The 18,933-nt window shown below is 48.9% G+C and overlaps 8 protein-coding genes across 8 annotated transcripts; 5 read left to right on the top strand and 3 right to left on the bottom strand.

Moving 5' to 3' along the window:
• Positions 1-186: 186 nt before the first annotated feature.
• M430DRAFT_20552 (hypothetical protein) lies at positions 187-522 on the top strand (the record flags this gene model as incomplete). Its single annotated transcript, XM_024864320.1, has 1 exon — positions 187-522. The coding sequence occupies one exon, from the start codon at positions 187-189 to the stop codon at positions 520-522; it is 336 nt and encodes a 111-aa protein (XP_024719849.1).
• A 379-nt stretch (positions 523-901) lies between these two features.
• On the bottom strand, positions 902-4,010 carry M430DRAFT_67834 (hypothetical protein). The gene is made up of 5 exons (XM_024869310.1): positions 3,772-4,010; positions 3,005-3,723; positions 2,775-2,957; positions 2,005-2,724; positions 902-1,957 (listed from the first exon to the last, which is right to left on the bottom strand). The coding sequence occupies exons 1-5, from the start codon at positions 3,980-3,982 to the stop codon at positions 1,199-1,201; spliced, it is 2,592 nt and encodes an 863-aa protein (XP_024719848.1). The 5' UTR covers positions 3,983-4,010; the 3' UTR covers positions 902-1,198.
• Positions 4,011-5,396: 1,386 nt separating this feature from the next.
• Positions 5,397-7,622, top strand: M430DRAFT_20550 (hypothetical protein; the record flags this gene model as incomplete). Its single annotated transcript, XM_024864319.1, has 6 exons — positions 5,397-5,444; positions 5,528-5,547; positions 5,610-5,827; positions 5,927-6,117; positions 6,166-6,277; positions 6,325-7,622. The coding sequence occupies 6 exons, from the start codon at positions 5,397-5,399 to the stop codon at positions 7,620-7,622; spliced, it is 1,887 nt and encodes a 628-aa protein (XP_024719847.1).
• Positions 7,623-7,926: 304 nt separating this feature from the next.
• Positions 7,927-9,039, bottom strand: M430DRAFT_29235 (hypothetical protein; the record flags this gene model as incomplete). The annotated part of the gene is made up of 1 exon (XM_024865858.1): positions 7,927-9,039. The coding sequence occupies one exon, from the start codon at positions 9,037-9,039 to the stop codon at positions 7,927-7,929; it is 1,113 nt and encodes a 370-aa protein (XP_024719846.1).
• Positions 9,040-9,245: 206 nt separating this feature from the next.
• On the top strand, positions 9,246-10,280 carry M430DRAFT_51861 (hypothetical protein; the record flags this gene model as incomplete). The annotated part of the gene is made up of 4 exons (XM_024868261.1): positions 9,246-9,264; positions 9,442-9,665; positions 9,799-10,110; positions 10,242-10,280. The coding sequence occupies 4 exons, from the start codon at positions 9,246-9,248 to the stop codon at positions 10,278-10,280; spliced, it is 594 nt and encodes a 197-aa protein (XP_024719845.1).
• Positions 10,281-10,352: 72 nt separating this feature from the next.
• Positions 10,353-11,824, bottom strand: M430DRAFT_142785 (hypothetical protein; the record flags this gene model as incomplete). Its single annotated transcript, XM_024862782.1, has 4 exons — positions 10,353-11,023; positions 11,077-11,364; positions 11,422-11,620; positions 11,691-11,824. 4 exons carry the CDS (start codon positions 11,822-11,824, stop codon positions 10,784-10,786), a joined length of 861 nt encoding a protein of 286 aa, XP_024719844.1. The 3' UTR covers positions 10,353-10,783.
• Positions 11,825-13,709: 1,885 nt separating this feature from the next.
• On the top strand, positions 13,710-15,084 carry M430DRAFT_142784 (hypothetical protein). The gene has a single exon (XM_024862781.1). The coding sequence runs from the start codon at positions 13,750-13,752 to the stop codon at positions 14,875-14,877; it is 1,128 nt and encodes a 375-aa protein (XP_024719843.1). The 5' UTR covers positions 13,710-13,749; the 3' UTR covers positions 14,878-15,084.
• Positions 15,085-16,462: 1,378 nt separating this feature from the next.
• Positions 16,463-18,589, top strand: M430DRAFT_104159 (hypothetical protein; the record flags this gene model as incomplete). The annotated part of the gene is made up of 1 exon (XM_024860907.1): positions 16,463-18,589. The coding sequence occupies one exon, from the start codon at positions 16,463-16,465 to the stop codon at positions 18,587-18,589; it is 2,127 nt and encodes a 708-aa protein (XP_024719842.1).
• Positions 18,590-18,933: the final 344 nt, after the last annotated feature.

The raw sequence follows: 18,933 nt of genomic DNA, 5'->3' as shown, positions 1-18,933 counted from the left end.
ATTGAAGAACTTGCGTTATCTGCAGCCTTCAAGCAAGCGCCATCTATCTCTGGCAGATAGAAGACTATTGCAACTGTGTCAGACAAGCCAACAACAGTCTACATAGTGCAAGACTGCTCTACTTTCTTCAACTTTAAGAAAGCTCACAACCTTTTCCCCGTCATTACCTTGACTTAATCGTTGACAATGGTCAAGAGCTCCACCAAAGCTAAACTTCCTACCCCCTACTCGAAGGCAAAAGACACATCAAAACGCAGCCACTCTAGTCAAGACGACGCTAGTTCCTCATCATCCCAACAAGCACACCATGGATCGGCCCAAGGTTCGGAGTCCCACCACTCATCTTCATCACACGTCTTCAGTTCCCGCTCCTCGCACTCGCGTGAGGAGGCAGTTACTCGCTTCATGAAAGAGGAGAGGGATTACAAGTCTCATGCCGTGAAGGAGTATGATGCATATCAGGCCGCGGCGAAGTTGAGACATAAAGAGGCGCTGAAGGAGGTTGTGCAGAGAGCTTGCTGAGGTGAGGAGGTTGTGTGTGCGAGGGAAAGAATAGAAGGGGTAATTGAAGGGAAGAAGAGGGAGGAAAGGAGGGATGATGTGTGAGGGTAGGAAAGATGAGAATGACAAGAGACATCTAACAGAGGTCAACATAGATAGGAAGAGAAGTTGGGAGATGGTTGTATATTCAGACCTGGGGCTTTCTTCTTTCCGATTGTGGTTGTAGGATGCGATATTTGAGTTAGTTCTGCGATGATGTAACTGCTCTGATGTATTTAGGGCTTGGTGTCTTTCGTCTGGCTTTGTTCTGTGGCGCTCAGCATTGTGTGTGTGTACTTTGGATCGTGTTAGGATTGGCAAGGATATACCATCTCGCGACTTTCGAGAAATTCTATATATTGCCAACTAGGGCTATTGATTGATGCAATCCCGTGTGAAGTAGAGATATGTAGATATGTACAATATAGTAACACCGCGAAAATGCTGACAGACCTGACTCCCACCATATGCTGTACATCAACTTGATATCGTACAAAATATTACATACCCCGCCGCACATATCGTGCTACTGATAGTCGCTAGTTCGGTCCTGTTGTTGGTAGTGGCAGCAGAACCGGTCTCAGACCAAGTAACGGTCGTCGAACCGGTTGCTGTAGTGGCCGAAATTGACAGGTTGCTGGAACCAGCTGTCACGCTATCATTCATCCCCTGTCAATATCCGAGAGACATCACGAATGACATTCTCAATATCGGACAATAATTCCGGATATGGCCATTTTTGCAGGATCTGAAAGCGAAGCTCCAAGAACTCCACGAAAGATAATATCTCTTTCAGTTCCGTTCGAGTTTCGACCGAGGCAATGCAGCCTTCCTTGATATGCTCCAATTTTTCCATCAATGAATCCATCTGCTCTAGGACCTGTTTAGTTCTCTTTACTTCAGCCGGATACTCTGTTCTCCAATCTAGGTCCTCTGCAGTGATTTCTGCGCCCTGCGGTCTCAAATCCTTCACCTTCGAGTCGAGCTGGTTCAGAACTCTTGATATCTCTTCAGCGTGACAGGGCCGATCTGGATTTTCGTTGTCCTTCGAGACAGGATATAAGAGGTTGTCCGACGCTTTCATCCATTGGACGCCTTTCAAAGTCTCAAGAAGCCTATTAACACCAAGGTTAAAGATCTTGTCACGAGCCTCATTTTCCTCATTCACTTCCTTCTCCGACCTTATTTTAATGTGATAGTCGAACAGTTGTCGGCTCGTCAATCGGCTCGGGGAATTTACCAGAAGGTCGTTACCCAATTTGTCTTTTGGGAATGCAATGACATCCCGAACACTCTCTCGGCGAGACATGACCGCAATAAGGCGATCAAATCCTATCGCGAGGCCGGCATGAGGAGGGCAGCCTGCCCGAAGAGCTTCGAAGAGGTGAGAAAAGGAATCCATGCGTTTAGGTTCCATCTAGAACTCATAAGTAGCACATCATACACGTGAAGCAGTGAACATACCTTCAAGATATCTCTCATAATAAATTGCTGCATCTCAGCACTGTGGATACGCCGACTTCCTCCACCAAGCTCTACTCCGTTTAGAACAAGATCATAATGATCTGCTATCGCACTCAACGGATCGGTCAACAGCAGATCGACATCAGCGGCAGACTTAGGCGCTGTGAATGGGTGATGTGTTGCTGAAAACCCAGAATGTCCTTCTTGGCCTGGTCCATCGCCGTCGTTGAGGGTAAACATGGGGAAGTCCGTGACCCAGAGAAACTGGTCACGCAGATCGCCCGTAACTTGACCTTCGGAACGTGCAGCATTGAAAAAAGCGAGACGAAGCCTTCCTAACATGGTAGAGCCTCCGGTGTGAGGCACATTCTCACGAGCTTGAATAAATAGCACATCGCCTTCCTCAAACTGGGAATCAGTTGCTTCTGGTGAAGCTGCTGCATCAGCATACAAAGCTTGCAGTTGTTCGGCTGCTTCGAAACCGAATGCATGTAATCCTTCGAGGGGTTTTCTAGGATCGAATATGAATACCCCTGGCGCACCGTCTGGGTTATTTCTAAATTCCGCCGCCTCTGCAGAATCCATGAAACCAGTAACGAATTTCTTGGAGATTTTAGAGCCAGAGTCTAATCTGACTTTCCATGCCTCCACAATAGGATTCTCTATGGAAGTGAGCATACCGCGAAGGCTTGCAGGAAGAATATGATCGATTCGATGGATCTGAGTCTGTAAGTTTGGCTCCTAATAACGAAGCAAAAGACTGGGCTTACCAAGCCTGGGATACGCAGATCAGGTTTGTCAGAACCGTACTTTGACATAGCTTCATGGTATCCCATCCGTCTGAAAGTAGGGATATTACTCAACCCCATAAATTCTTGCCAGAGAGCCTTCATGAATTTCTCGACCCGCTGCATAACATCTTCTCCATCCGCCCACGCCATCTCGAGATCGATCTATTGCCCAGTTAGAGCTCGAAACTTCCCAGTTTTATTAGACCTACTTGGGTAAATTCCGGCTGTCGATCCGCTCGGTGGTCTTCATCTCTAAAGCATCTAGCAAATTGTACGTATTTGTGGATTCCACTAGCCATCAGAATCTGCTTGTATTGCTGCGGACTTTGAGGTAAGCTGTATGCATAACCTCTTCTTCTCGTAGGAACAATAAACTCTCTTGCTCCTTCGGGTGTCGATTTGAACAGAATTGGGGTCTCAATTTCTGTGAAATCTGCCAACTCTCGTCTAGCAAAAGCAGCTACTTTTGACCTAAATTGCAGCCTTTCCTTGAGCGTGGGGTCAAAACGAATCTGCAGATGCCTATGCTTGGCAGTGTTGGTGTTGACGTGAATGTTTTTGGGGAAAGCATTGATACATGTGACATTCTGCAGACGTATCTCGACTTGAGTTGTGAAGGCCATGCCTTCTTCCGCCTTTTCGGATGATATCTTCGGATTTTTGGCGTCATGTTTCAAATGCAAAATCCCAGTTACACTGACTGCGCTCTCTTGTGGAATGGTTCGTAAAGCTCTATTGGCTTCTTCATTGTCTTCAGACCGTGCAAGTAATTGGATCTTTTCACCATCGGGCCCAAACAAGGTAGAAAAACATATATTAGAACCAAAATTCTTCCTCTTCCCGAGAAACCCAACGGCTGTGACTTCCTTGCCGATTAGATTGAGAGGGACCTGTTTGCCGGGTTCGAAGTTGGGTCTTGGGATATTGACTACATTTCATGGTCAGCATTGAACGGAAGGATGAAAAATATACATACATGAGCGTTTGTATTCTCCCCAGAAGCCAGGTCTCCCCTCCTCTGCTGCCGCTTCCTCCACGGCCCTGTTTCGCCCTCCTTCATGGAAGCATCTGCGAGGGGCCTGGGAAGTCTGGTAATAACCCGGACCAGCCCATGATGGTTTTCGTAGATACCTAAGACTCTGAATCCTCAAGGCGTGCCGCGCAGAGCTTGGAATAATGAGCAACATCGCTCATCGAATCAATTGTCGCTCATCGACTCAATGATTTCGAACCGTTCGACTCTCAAGATCTCCAAGAATTGTTTGGAGCTGTCCACTTTAGGTTAGCGTATCGGTATTTTCCGAATCCCGAACAAATATATTTGGCCGCGAAATGGATTTTTCTACTTTTCCTCTCCATCCTTCCAAGTTTTAAAAAATGTAAGCCATAACATCACCATTCCACCCTTTTTGGATACTGTGTGCTAACATATGATTCTTTCTTGCAGATGATGAAAAGCCAGCGTGTGAAATATGACTGCGATTCCTGCTTTTCGAACTTTCGGACTCTCCCTTCACCGGGCTTCAGTGGTCTGACTGTAAGAAAAGATGTGGAAGAGTGAAATAAGCGTTCGGCACACCGACCTTGTTACTTAACGGACGCGATGAAGGCATCTCTGAACCTTAAAGCTTGGAAGTGCTATACTGAGGGGGGAATGCTATGGTCTCGTTGCTCATTGCTTCAGATCTAGAGCACATTGAAACCCCAGATACCCATACGGATGACATCCATACGGTATTGTTATGCATTGGAAAAGTCCCTCTTTTCGTGTTGATTAATGCGATGTCAGAGGATATTATGCCGGGAATTATACTTCCCGGGGGTAGGTATTGTCCAAGGCTATTGCGCTCTCCACGCAGGAAGAATAACATTGTTTTATTATCGGTTCAATTATGAACACTCTCATCCTACGTGCAATTACCGATCTGTATGAAATCGATCTTTGAAATCGGATCAGTGACCTGCTGTATATCTCTTCAGCGGACCAACGCCCAAAATTCCTCCACCTGTGCAGCAGAATCAATCTAGGAGAGGCACGAGGCTGGAGTGATAACCTGGCCTATCTGTATTACATACAGCGGGTTCAAGGATTGATTGATACCTTATGGGTATGGCAATGATCCTCTCTTCCGCCTCGCCCCGCGCCGGATTCAAAGACCTTTAGAGCCCTTCCGTTCGCCAACTCGAATGAATTTGAGCATAGAGTTGACACGTATAAGCCACGTATAAACAAGAAGCCCAACCAGCCTGCCCTCTGCAAGTCTTGTGATGTTGTATATTGCCCCGTGAAGCGGAACCTGAATGTTGGCGTGCCGTGTCAGCTGCCGGGGTCTTCGTTGTCCATGAAGCGAATCGTCATTTGCTCCGTGGATTCCTGAGCTTGACTGGCGACGACGAGGCAAACTCGGAGCAACCATCGCGCCCAACCTGCGGACTGCAGACCTCGTCTCGAACCACTGCTCTCGGCGAATGGCTTAGAGACAATCTGTACCTACAGGTTGCAGGTATTGACCAAGTTCCCCCTGTTCCCCGGAAGCCGGCTGAGAGAAACCCAACATCAACTCTTCAGCCACCTGCTGCCCGCAATTGCACTGCGTCGCGATGGCAAGTTCCTTCGAAAAGTCCGTGAAAGGCGCAACGAAGATTAAGGTAAGTAGGAGTTTCGGGAACCTTCAACTGAAGCGCCCGCGCCGCTGTTGGATGGACACTCTACTAACCTCCGCCATTACCAGGCCGCACCTCCAAAATCGAAGTACGCCCGCCGCCGCGCCTCAAGATATTTCGGATGTCAAGCTGACTGATCCCCTCTCCTAGATACATCGAGCATATCCTCATAGCGACACATACTGGAGAAGCAGGGGTTGGCGAGATCTTCCGGGCGTTGCAGAACAGACTGAGGGATTCAACATGGACGGTGGTGTTCAAGAGTTTAATTACAGTCCATCTGATGATCAGAGAAGGGTCGCCAGATGTGACGTTGGCATACCTTGCGAGACATCGCAATATGCTTGCAATAAGCAGCTTCTCTGACGGTAAGTCAACCCAGAACGAGCAGGCAAATTTCCTCTGCGGATGGTTCAGCCGTGGCCGGCAATTTCATTGAGCCCTCGTGCTGACAGAGTATAACAAAGTGCAAACTCAGGGTCGTAATATTCGTCACTATACCAATTACTTGAGCGAGAGAGCGCGAGCGTACCGGGACACAAAATGCGATTACGTTCGTGGAGGAGACAGGCGGCTTGAGAAGATGACAGTAGACAAGGGATTGCTTCGCGAGACTGAAATCGTTCAACATCAGATTACTGCTCTCCTGAAATGCGATGTGAGTTCAAGGGATCATCGAAGAGAGCTCTTTGGCTGAGATGCGCAGGTCCTCGATAACGAGCCCGAGAACGAGATCACGATCACCGTTTTCCGAATGCTTGTACTGGATCTTTTGGCGATGTTCCATGTTATGAACCAGGCCATGATCAACATCCTAGGTAGGGGTCTTCCAATACTAAATTAAGGTTTGTCCTAATCTTTGCAGGCCATTTCTTCGAAATGTCAAGACCAGATGCAGAACGCGCGATGGAGATCTATAAGAACTTTACAAGACAAACGGATTTCGTTGTAGGATATCTCAGTACTGCTCGACAATATGAACACCAGACTAGGGTTGAGGTGCCCAAGTTGAAGCATGCACCGGTTAATCTCGGAAAGCAGCTGGAGGACTATTTGATGGATCCAGATTTTGAGATTAACAGGAGACAGTATTTGGCGGAACAGGAGTCGAAGAAAGGCAAGGGGACAAATGGTGCAAGTAAACCATTTCTAACTTCGAAGGCCAACTCGAAGAGCGAGGCCGAGGCGAAAGCCGCGGCTGGACGGGCATTCCCAGAACCGCAACAACCAGCTAAACCATCACAGCCAGCGAAGGGACCAGCTCCAGATTTGATTGATTTTTTCGATTCTATCGAGCAGAATCAACAACCTATGGCAACACAACCAGGATTGCAACAGCAGGGACCCCCTCAGTTCAACAATGGTGCTCCTTTTCAAGCACAACCACCGTTTCAACAGAACGGGTTCGCCACCCAGCAATTACCCTATCAAAGTCCAAATCCGTTCCAACAACAACAGCAACAACAACAACCACTTAATACTGGTTACAATGTACCCCAGCAACCACAGCAACTCCAGCCTGACTTTACAGGCGCTGGTTTTGGTGGCTACACTCCCCAACCATCCTTCCAACCAGGAGCCCTTTCGTCGATTCCGCAAGACTCGGCTGCGTCTTTCCAACAGCAAGCCCCACAACAGCTCGGAAACATGCAAACAGGTGCTCCTCAGACCACCAACCCCTTCCGTCAATCAATGATGATGAACCAGACAGGCATGGTTGGAGGATCCTCATTTACGCCTCCTATAAATTCTCCTGTACCATCACAATCAACAAATCCTTTTGCGAAATCGATACCTTCGCAACCTGCTCAGGCTTTTACGCCACCTTCCGAGCAATTTCAACAACAGCAATACCCGCAATCAGCACCTCTGCCACAAGTAGGCTTTCAGCAACAGCAACAACAACCTGCACCTCTGCGACCAATGGCGACTGGAACGAACCCGTTTGCTAAAAATCTTTCTATGAATCGTCCTCAGACAAGTGGTGGTATAATGCCTCAGCCTACAGGAAGTACGAATCCGTTCCGACAAAGTCAGTTTGTGAATACTGCAACAGGACAGGGCTGGCAAAACAATCAGCAACCTATAGGTGGTGGTCTAGATAACCTGGAAACTGTCCCAGTATTTCCGAGGCCTGCACAGCAGCAGCCATGGCAGCAATAATGCGGAAGATGTATTGGGTAGTTTGCGCTTTTCTTAGGGATCATGACTCAGCAAGGCGTTTGGAGATGTTTGGTTGCCATACTCAGAGAGGGGATGCGAACAACATTAAAATGGCTGATGTGGTATTATAAGGCCCTTGTAGAGAATGGGTAGCTAGCCGTCTAATAATAACCAGCTTCGAGAACCATTCAATGATCCGATTTTGTGACGCCTATGGCCATGCATATTTCCCCAACTCCTTTAACTTCCAACCCCGCTATGCAATTAAAAGTACAGGGGCCCCAAGTTCCATTAAAACCGTCTTTCAGAAAACGTCGTCCGACTCCATCTTATACTGCGGCTTTGGTTTGCTTTGAGGCTCCTCGCCTGAAGCAATTGCTCCCACAGCAGGGGTTGTTCCCACAGCAGGGGGTGCCGGCTGACCTCGATCAGCAACCTCATCCTCGATGAAAACTCCCAAGCCAGAGAAGGCTTCAAACATGGTTCGTGCGTAGTACTCCTGAAGACTGTACCCTCCAGCCATATGTCGCATATCTCTCTTTGCGTTTCCCAGCCATTCACTATCATAGCTTTCCTGTAGCACGTATCTCGACGGTGTAAGATCCACGCCTCCAAATGGATCGTAAGGCTTTTCCACAACCGGTGCTTCTTTCTTCTTAAGCCCTCTGATGGTAAGCCCAGAATCCATCGCGCTCTTATTAGTCTCCATCTGGGTATCGGCCAGATTCCTCCTTGCACTCGATTTCTTCAAAATGACCTTCTGAGCCTGCATAGCAATCGCGTTCGCATCGCCATCCTCTGTTGCCAGCCGATCCAGAACTTCCTTCCGGTTCTTCAGCAAATCAGCCTTCTCCTCCTCCTCCTCCTTCAGTGCTGCTAGTCGCCTCTGCCTAGCAGCTTCTCTTTCTGCTTTCTCTCTCCTCTTCTCCAATTCTCCCTCTTCCAAGCCCAACCTCGTATTCATCTCGATCTCCCCGCTATTCGCCTCCTTGTACGCCTTTAATTTCTCCTCCGCTTGTGCTCTCGTCTTGGCATCTCCCTCCACGATATCAAAGACCAAGCCTTCGACCTCCTCCAAATAATTATTCCAGTCCAGCAATGTCTCGAACTCGTCCTGTCTCCTGTTGAACACCGCTCCGACCCGTTTCCTCACATCCACTTCGCGCTCAATCTTTAGATCCGCAAAGAACGCTTTATGAAAACCCCTTTTGCGCAGGGTTTTCCCACATCGCGGTACAGGGCAGGATGCTGGTCCGGATGTAAAGATGCGATCTACGCACGTCGAACACATTTTGTGGTAGCATTCGGGGTTGATGAGGAATTGGAGGGAGGGATTGAGGTATCGGTTCGATTTGCAGACTGGGCAGATGTCGTCGGAGGGATTATCCCCCAGCCTGGAAATCGCGTTGCGCGACATCTTGCTGGCTCTGCGGAGGTGGTGGCGTCGAGCAGGTGCGGTGAGGTTGAAGACGAGGCTGTTGCTTTGGGGAAACGGCGCTAAAACTTTAGGCGCGGATTTCAAAGCCTCGCCGTTCTTCGAGAACATCCCACCGTGAGATAGGCAACTTCTTAAGTACCAAAGGAAAAGGGAATTGCAAAAAAAGCTTTAACAACTTTATTAAGATGGCAGACACAGATAAAGGTAAGAAACTTCAACCCATTTATCATGTGCTTTTGGCGCAAATCATATTTTCTGTTTTCGAACTTGCTTCGAACCTCCAGCCTGCAACAATACCCCTCCAACTCTTATGCGCCTCGAAGTTTCGAAGAGCTCTCATGGTTGATACATCTCTACAGCCTCACTAACAATATATCATAGAAGTCGTAGTGTCCAACACGGAGCCCACTCCCGAGGAAGAAGCTGCAGCCCGCGCAAAAGAAGCAGAAGAGCAAGCGGCGCTTCCATATAAATGGACGCAGACAATCGGAGATTTAGACATCACAGTCGAAGTCCCCGGCAATCTCAAGGGAAAGGATCTAAACGTTGAGATTAAGAAGAAGAAGCTTCTGGTTGGGGTGAAGGGACAGGAACCTATCATAAATGTTTGTTCTTTTCCGTTGTTACCCTCTCCCCCCCCCCCGCCCCCTCCCCTTCTTTCTCTCCTCCCCCCCTTCACCGCTTCACAAATTATTTTGTTATTGTGGAACTTGGACTCTGATATCTTGCGCGCAATAGGGCGATCTACCCCACGAAATCAAAGTCGACGAGTCAACCTGGACGCTGGCCACCTCTCCTTCCGGTACCAAGGTCCTTGAAATACATCTGGATAAGGTAAATAAGATGGAATGGTGGGCCCACGTCGTCACTTCCGCGCCCAAGATAGATGTCACGAAGATCCAGCCGGAAAGTAGTAAACTGAGTGACTTGGATGGGGAAACGAGGGGTATGGTCGAGAAGATGATGTATGATCAGCGACAGAAGGAGATGGGGAAGCCGACAAGTGACGAGCAAAAGAAGGAGGACATGCTGAAGAAGTTTATGCAACAGGTTTGTATCCCCAAAACAGATCCTTTTGCCCTTTTCTCTTGAACTGTACCTCCCGAGTCGAGGAGAGTGTCCCATCACTCCTCCTTTCCTTGAACGTAGAGATCTGGCTGCTGACTTTTATGAATAAAAAGCACCCGGAAATGGATTTCTCAAAGGCGAAGATTAATTAGGTCGTGTGGAGGTGATTGGAAAAGTATCATTAGGGGGTGAAGGGATTTAGCATGGTATGGTGTTATGAGTTACGAGATCAAGTCGGGCATTAAGCATTTGCATATACCGCCCAAAAAGTCAACATTCCCAGCTAAACGGCCCGTGGTCTGTCCGATTCCCCTGAATTGCTCCCACATCATGAGTGTACGAGTGAAGCAAACAGATGAGACGGCTACAGAACTCCAATCATTGACTAGTTGTGATATTCGACCTGAGGATTGCTCAACGCCAAAAGTCCACCTAGAACTGCAAAGGCTTCAGTGATTGAAAGAGGGCAAGACCTAGGTATCACAATCACCCATCCTGCAAACCTTGAGTGAACAGTTTGAATATTGGATACAGTCGTCTCGATATGGTATTGTACATGCCCTCATTTCAAACACTACTCCGTACCATTTTTTAGACCCAATGCAATAGTTTTCCACCATCGACTGTCATTTTGAGCTGCAGGCTCTCCCGCTGTTTACCGCTTCCCAGCCAGTCGGCGGCTCTGAACCTCAGACAAGGCTTTACTGCCACTCAAGAACGCAACCAATCCTACAAGTCCAGCAATAGGTAGAGTCTGGAACAAATTCCAGCTAGAGTAGTACATGAAGAAAATGCCCTCCATTGACAGAATTGAGCCGAAGAATAGACCGTGCGCGATAGGCGCTGAAGATGTAGCTTCCGCAAGGTGGGAGAGGTTGGCTCCGAGGTATGCCCACTATACATCATTAGTAAATCGTGCATACCCTCATCGACGAGAAATAAACGTACCGCTCCTAGCAAAACAGGCACAGTAGCCACCACCGCCAGCGTGAAAAATATGCTAATAATCTTCGGGCCACTCTTCGGGTCCTCTTTAAAAATATGATGGATCTCCGCTAACTTCCCATATCGAAGCGGCTTCTCGTATTTCGGCAAGCCAAAATTGGGGTCGGGCTTAACCTCGAGGTCAAAGACATGACTACTCAATGGTTTAGAGGAGCCGAATGATGCGAGGAGAAGGGTTGCGCGGAGGGGTTGAGATGTAGTAAGGAGTTGAATGGGAAGGTCTTTTTGCGTCTTCAAAGCGGTCAGCTACACCGGGTACGAAAAGGAGATCAACACAGGAGAACCTACGAAGTCCACTTTGCCCTTCCCAGTATCCTTGACTGAGAATGGAAGGGTGGCCTCGAGCCCAGTGTCCTGATCTGTGAGCAGTAGGAAAGCTTGGTGTGGCCGTTTCGCTGTGCCGTCTTCTTTAGCTGTGAGAATTATCTTGAGTGTATCTGTTGAGCCCAATGCAACGGGCTTCGCTAGGGGAGCCTTGTTCGAGAGTCTGCCAATTGGTATCAGTCCATATCCATTGCTGAAAGAGGTGGTGGTTCTTTGACTCGGTGGAGGCGTACTTGTCCTTAAATGTACCCCCAGCTTTCGAATTGACAGAAATGGTAGCATCCTCAAAACTCCATGACGAAGCTGCCTCTGCTACACCAGCCCCCAGAAGCAGTATTGAAGGAATTAACGAGCGGAGGAATCGCATTTTTGGATTTGGTTGTATGATATCGTGGAGCTTGGGAACTTCCCGCCGCGCGTGCTCGAGCTACAACCTTTCGTGAAAGGTGTCTCCAACCACGCGCATCACGTGCTGATTACAAAAGCCGTCCACTTATCTTCACCTATCTCAGGTACCTGAACCTCCATTCTTCTATATTTCTACAATTCTGATTCTCCAGAGAAGATGCCCCCCTCTATGGCTATCGTAGGGTGCTTGTCCTCTTTACCTGAGTAAAAACAACGTCATTTTGGAAATTTTTCGCTATCGGCATGGATGGGATGAGATGTTCATGCGAAGGTCTAACCGGTGCCAAGGACTTCGAGAACTCAGCTTTCTGGTTAAATTCAATCAAGTGATAAAGAAAGAGTGCGAAGCGAAGCTGTTGAGAATCCTTAAGAAATACGAGTAAATAGATGATGCTCGCCTCACAGATCTGGCAGGCTACTAGGACGAGGATTGGGTGACTTTGACCAAGATATGTGAAGCAGTTTCCATGATGTGGTAGGGCGCTCGAAAATACTCTATCAAGGTCAAATACCCTGACATCTCCATCATCTCACAACCACTTGTTCTGGATTCTCCGGATTTGCTTCAGATGTCAATAGTCTCATTCCTCTACATTATAATCAACGAAGTCGATCGATGTCAATGCGTGCAGCCTAAAGTCTTTGGGTCTAGTCTCCAGATAGATCTACAATGTCATAGTCTAACATCTGCCTCCTTGCAAATCTCTACGATGACAGGAAGTTTGTTCGTTTCCATCAGCTAAATCAGTTGATTTAGTAGGCTTCAAAGTAGGGTGTTGGGTGTGAGGTACATATGGCTTCAACTCAAGACACATGCATAAAACACGAATATATGGATCCAGTTCTTGTTGCAAGTGCTTGAATGCAATGAATGGAAGTATCGTCTATACGGACCAGCATCAGAAAACATCTTCAACGAGTTTTCAAGCATGGCTTTGAGGAATTTTCCTGTTGACTGCAGTAGTTTGGTAGGGCTGAGAAACGCTAGGAGATCGACTGCAATGTGGTGATTGGGAGTACTCCATAATTATATGTGGCAATGACAAGACTGATACTTCCGGTATCCATGATATACTTCCAAATAGAGATCGGTTCGTCGATCAGGAATCTGATCGTCCTCTTAGCTAGCAATCAGCGCCTTGGGTCCTGTGGAATGACTATCGTTTGACGATGATCCCGTTGTTAGCGGGCCCGCGCTGTCAGCCTCAACTGATCACGGCGCTGTGAAATGAAGGAAGGAGTTGCGAAAGGTCATATATAGGGGGGGTGGTTCTAGGTTTTACTTTGACGTAACCGAGCCCGAGCATAGCTTCGAGGCTAAGCTTTCCTTATCTTATCTGGATGGATGCATCTTCCAGGGTTTACAGTCCTCACTCCGTATACCTAGGTACCTAGGTAAGGTACATTACGATACCATACACATAAGTATATGTACCTACATACCTTGCCTTATGTAACCCGCAAAGCTGAAGCTCCTTACGTCCAATAATCACCAAGATCAATGAATCTCAGGTGGCCATTCGTCTGTGGCGAAACACCTGATAATACTCTCTGTCGGCCAGCCCCGCGGTTATCCGTCCTGTACGCAGCGGAGCTCGACGAACAGATCCACCTCCCCACCATAGCTATCGTGAACATGCAATCTCTCATAGGCTACAAAATAAATATTGCTCAAGTTTCAATCTGCCGCCTCCGCCCTAACTAGTATGTCCGCGGCCCAAAATGCTGACGGCAGAACCCATTTTTCGGAGTTCCTCACCCCATTTCGGTGACCGCCGCCCGCAATACTAAGTATAAATGACTGTCTAGCCCCCTCGGGTTTCGTTGCCATTCAAACCACTAGACACGAATATTGTCTCTGCACTTCACTTCTCTTTAGACGCAATGGCTGTCAAAACGCTCGAGGTCAAACCCCTTCCTGTTCCTGCCAACTCAGCCGTCGACTTTGGTGTCCAAATCGACGATGTCGATGTCGAGAACCTCAGTGACGCAGACTTCGCCGCTATTCGAGAAGCACTCTACAACCACCACGTTGTAGTCCTCAAGAACCAAAGCGGTCTCTCCCCAAAAGCTCAATTTGAACTTACACGCCGTTTTGACCCTGCCTCCGAGAACTATGGCCATGGCAAGACACTTGATGCCAAGCGCTCTGTCCTGCACCCCGACCTCAAGACGATCCCACATCAGCCACAGGTCCAGGTTATTGGGAATGGGTTTTATGAGGAGTACGAAGGACTGAAGAATATCACGCTTAAGCACCCACACCACAAGACGTTCCATAAGGACGCTATCTCAGAGGAGGACGATCTAAAATATACACGTTTCTACCGCTGGCACATAGACGCTGCGCTGTATGCGCTCAACCCACCAAAGGTCACCTCCCTCCTGGCCGTTAACGTGCCCGCTGGCAGACGCCAAACCGTTCGCTACGATGATGGAACTGGCGATGAATTGGATGTCCCTCTTGGGACCACCGCTTTTGTTTCCGGACAAAGAATGTACAACCTTTTGAGTGAGGAGGATAAGGAATTCGTCCGCACCGCAAAGGTCGAATATGCCCCCCACCCATACATCTGGATGTCGCCTGCCCACTCCCGTTCTGATGGATTGGGCATGATATCTGAAGGTCTCGAGCTCCCTAATTCGGAGCTTCCCCCAGTCAACGAGGCCGATATCAAGATCCTTCCTATGGTCTGGAAGAACCCTGTCACTGGAAATCTTTCCTTGCAGATTCACCCCAGCGCTATCAAGGCCATCCATCTCCCCGACGGAAAGGTGATGACAGATTTGAAGGAGGTTAGGGATTTGGTCCACAGATTGCAGCGCCCCGGTATTGCGCCAAAGTACGTGTACGCGCACGACTGGGCCGAGGGAGACTGTGTTCTCTTCAACAACCAAGGTGTAATTCACAGTGTGGTTGGGGCCTTCACACCCGAGGAGAAGAGGCTCTTTAGGCAATGCAACTTGGCTAGCGGCGAGGGGGTTATGGGTCCCGATGGCAAGCTCTACTAGGCAACGGGGCTGGAAAGGGTCAAAAAGGAGGGTTTTCACTGATGGTTGATATATATCGTTCACATTTGTTGGGAGCATTTACGAACTCGGCGTTGGACGCATCTAACTAAGCCTCATCTGCAGAGGAACTCGGCGTTTGAACGTAACTAAGCGTATACCCCTTTTTTGCTCGTTACGAGTTGCTTAAAAATATACTTTACTGCTGCACACAATATCCCTTTGACGTTTGAGTGACTGGTCGGTTGCATCTGTGCCTCGAAACTCGCTTTTTGACTAACCCGGATATTTCCTTGTGTTTTCTGATACTTCCTTTAAGGCCCGAGCGTTTCAAATTTTTGGCCCATTTTGAATAACCAGGAAAGCAGTCATCTTCCAACTTTCACCTGTCACCAACGATCCGGAACCTCCGGGTCCATGATTTTGGGCAAGCAGTAGTTCCATGTGAAATGTCTCGTCCCAAGCTGACCTCCTCCTGCAACAAGTAAGGCCCTTTTAGTCATCTTCCACGAGATACAGGATGATACGTGAACGGTATGTGGCATGCACGATGTGGTGTGGCACGGAAATAATCTCATATCGTACATATCGGATTTCACATGTCGTTCGTCCCTGGGTTGGGCATCACATTTCCGTCTCTTCAGCCTCGTGATGCACACACATCATGCACCTGCGAGGACAAGCCACAAGGCCAGGGGGATCACTCGACCCATGGTAGAAGCCAGGTGGTTCCGCAGAGGAAGAGAGCGCTGCAGGGTTCGTATTATATCGCCGTGCAAGGCACCAAGACCCCACTCAGCTGACGACGAGAAAGGAACTGGTGCCATCAGCTGGACAAGAGGAGAAAGACAAAGACAAGATAACACAAGGCAAGGTGGAAAAAGACATCCGAGGGATCGACTACAAGTCGGCGTCAGACTTCAGTCCCGTTGGCCGTTGCGATCCCCAGGAAAGCGTCGGCAAATATAAGCCAATCACAGCAATATCCCCAATACCCCAACAACTTCGGACCCAAACACTTTGGCCGCCCGCGCTCTCCACAACCAAAGTCACGCACGCAGAGACATCATCGCGTCGCTTTGCACCGACGTTTCCAGGCACTACTCACTACTCCCCACCGCCATTTCCACACATCTACTTCATCCCCCCGTCTCTTCTCACTTCATATCATGATTTGAATCGCATGGTCCGGCGTCCCCAGCGATTCTTTCTACCTGTGTATTATATCTATCTGTGATCCGAGCGGCAATCGAGCGTCTAACGGCGACTTTCATGGCGCTCAGACTCGAGGATCATGGTGGTACCGGAATACCTTACGCAAACTCCCTTGTTGTGTAATGAGGACAGCAAGGCACAACCGATCGATTGGATCGCCGGGTCTAGTGACAGAGGTCGTTTTCAGTGGCCCCCCTCGCAGCCAAAGACATCGCGATGGGGATTATTGGGACCCGCGGCGAGGATAGCGAAGGGCGTCAACGAGACCATCCAGCTGCTCCGCGATGGCCTGACGGAAGAGGAGCGGGCAGCGAAGGTCAAGAAGGAGGAACGGAGACAGATTCTTGTACTACGGATGAAGAATGCCGAGACCATGGAACAGTGGCGGCTCGCCGCCAAGGAGCTCGATATTCTCGAAGGCAACGAAGAATGGAAACTCGACAACTCCTCTTCCGATTTCGACGCCCCGCTCATCCAGCAGTATTTGAAGCAGCTGGATGACGCGAGGACGAACCGCGATATCAAGAAGATGCTGAATCTAGTGCGGTCGGCGTTGTCGAGGGAAGTGGGGAACATATCCAATGTCAAGCTCTACAAGCACTCACATATTGGCACGAAGTATCTGATTGAGCGCTACATCGATTCTACGTTGGAGACCATTAGGGCGCTGGTCGAGATGAGCAAGCATAGCTTGCCAGATGGTCTGCAACCAAAGGATATACTGGAGCAGGTTGTCTGTGCCCGCCAGGCCTTCGGCAGGAGTGCACTGCTATTGAGCGGTGGCGCAACGTTTGGGATGAACCACGTTGGAGTGCTGAAAGCCTTGTACGAGGAGAAGTTACTTCCGCGGATCATTTCCGGTGCTTCTGCCGGAAGTATTGTCTGCGCGGTTCTGTGTACCCGAACGGACGAGGAAATCCCCACGCTACTGAGAGAATTCCCGTATGGCGATCTCGCAGTTTTTGAGGAGGAGGGTAAAGAGGACAGTATCATTGATCGAATACGACGACTTTTGACTCATGGTGCCTGGATTGATATTAAACATTTGGTGAGAGTCATGCGATCATTGCTAGGAGATATGACCTTCCAAGAAGCCTACAATCGCACCCGTCGAATCCTCAATATCTGCGTCTCTTCTGCCTCCGTTTACGAACTTCCTCGGCTCCTCAACTACGTCACCTCCCCGAACGTTATGATCTGGTCCGCTGTAGCGGCCTCATGTTCCGTTCCGTTTCTCTTTTCTGCAGCTCAGCTACTCGTCAAAAACCCCATAACCGGAGAGAAAGAGTTGTGGAATCCGACACCTCAGCGATGGATTGATGGCAGCGTTGACAATGACCTTCCTATGACACGATTAGCGGAGATGTTCAATGTAAATCACTTCATCGTTTCGCAGGTCAATCCTCATGTGGTCCCCTTTTTGGCCAAAGACGATGTGGCTATTACGGAGGAGGCCAAAAAGGGTTCGGATTCTGGTCCAGGATGGGTCTATACTCTTACGCATCTTGCAAAGGACGAAGCAATGCACCGTATGCACATGCTTGCTGAGCTGGGAATCTTTCCCAACCTTGTCACCAAAGCTAGATCTGTCTTGAGCCAGAAATACTCGGGAGATATAACTATATTACCAGATATCGATTACAAAGATTTTCCGCGAATGTTGAAGAACCCAACACCGGAATTCATGATCCAGGCATGTCTTGGTGGTCAAAGAGCAACTTGGCCGAAAGTGAGCAGGATAAGGAATCACTGCGCCGTAGAATTGGAATTAGACTCTGCAGTACAGGTACTTCGAACTCGGGTGGTATTCAGTCCCAGTCAAGTCGATCTACGACGCATGTCGACTGTGGGTTACAGCGTCCCAAACAGGGGTGGCAAAAAACGACGAGACAGCGACAATAGCATCCGAAGGTTAAGCAGCAACGACGAAAACGATGGGACCGTCCACGCCGGGCGAAGTGGTATTTCCAGACCACCACTCCGAACAGCAAGTACGTACTGGATCGTAAGAAGTCATCCCACGTCACCACATGTCACTCCGCGCCCAGTCTCACCGTATACGCCCTTCCAATATCCCAAACCTCGAACTCGACGTCTCAGCCTTCAGATCCCGGACGTCTCTTCGGCAGGCGAGACGACCTTTTCACCACCAGGCTCAGATGCAGATGTTGATACGCACACCGATGACAGCAGTCCCGAGCCTGACATGGGTGGTGGTGGGGTCGTATCAGGACTGGGATTGTATTCTCCCAATGTAATGGACAATAGTCAAGACGTGTTGGATTTCTTCTCGAGCAGTCAGCCTGTGACGCCTGGCACAGACCACGTCCTTGCCACATCGCCCGCATCATCGAGGCAAAATCTTCATCAACCGGTGGTGGTGAAGGATTCAGGACGGACATGCGGGAATAGCTCTACGGAGCCAAATAGCCCGGAGATCATGTATAAGAAGAAGTTGCTCTATCAACCAGGATCTGAGGAGTCAAAACTGCCACAGTGAAGGCACGGCTACTCAACTCTACATCGCTAGACACCTTATCTCTATTCCTTTGTAATGCATTGTGGATTGCATGGGCCAAGGTCAAGAAGAGAGGATCGGTGCACAGACTCGGCGTTCGGACTTTACAAAGTGAATGAGCACAGCATGGCATTTGGGACTTGGCATTTTGGTCTGGGGATAAGAGCCGAAAAGGAGGATTGCGATAACAACGCATGTATACATACACAAATTTTGCGCACCAGCGCTGTAGATAGATGTTTTTAATCCACATATCCAATATTGATTCTTTCAACTTCTCATACGGTCATACCTGATATCCTAATCTTGGCACTACCCCCCCCCCC

Source organism: Amorphotheca resinae, assembly GCF_003019875.1.
Source record: "Amorphotheca resinae ATCC 22711 unplaced genomic scaffold M430scaffold_8, whole genome shotgun sequence".
In the NCBI taxonomy this organism is placed as follows: Eukaryota; Fungi; Ascomycota; class Leotiomycetes; order Helotiales; family Amorphothecaceae; genus Amorphotheca; species Amorphotheca resinae.
This window is presented reverse-complemented; position numbering and strand designations above follow the sequence as displayed.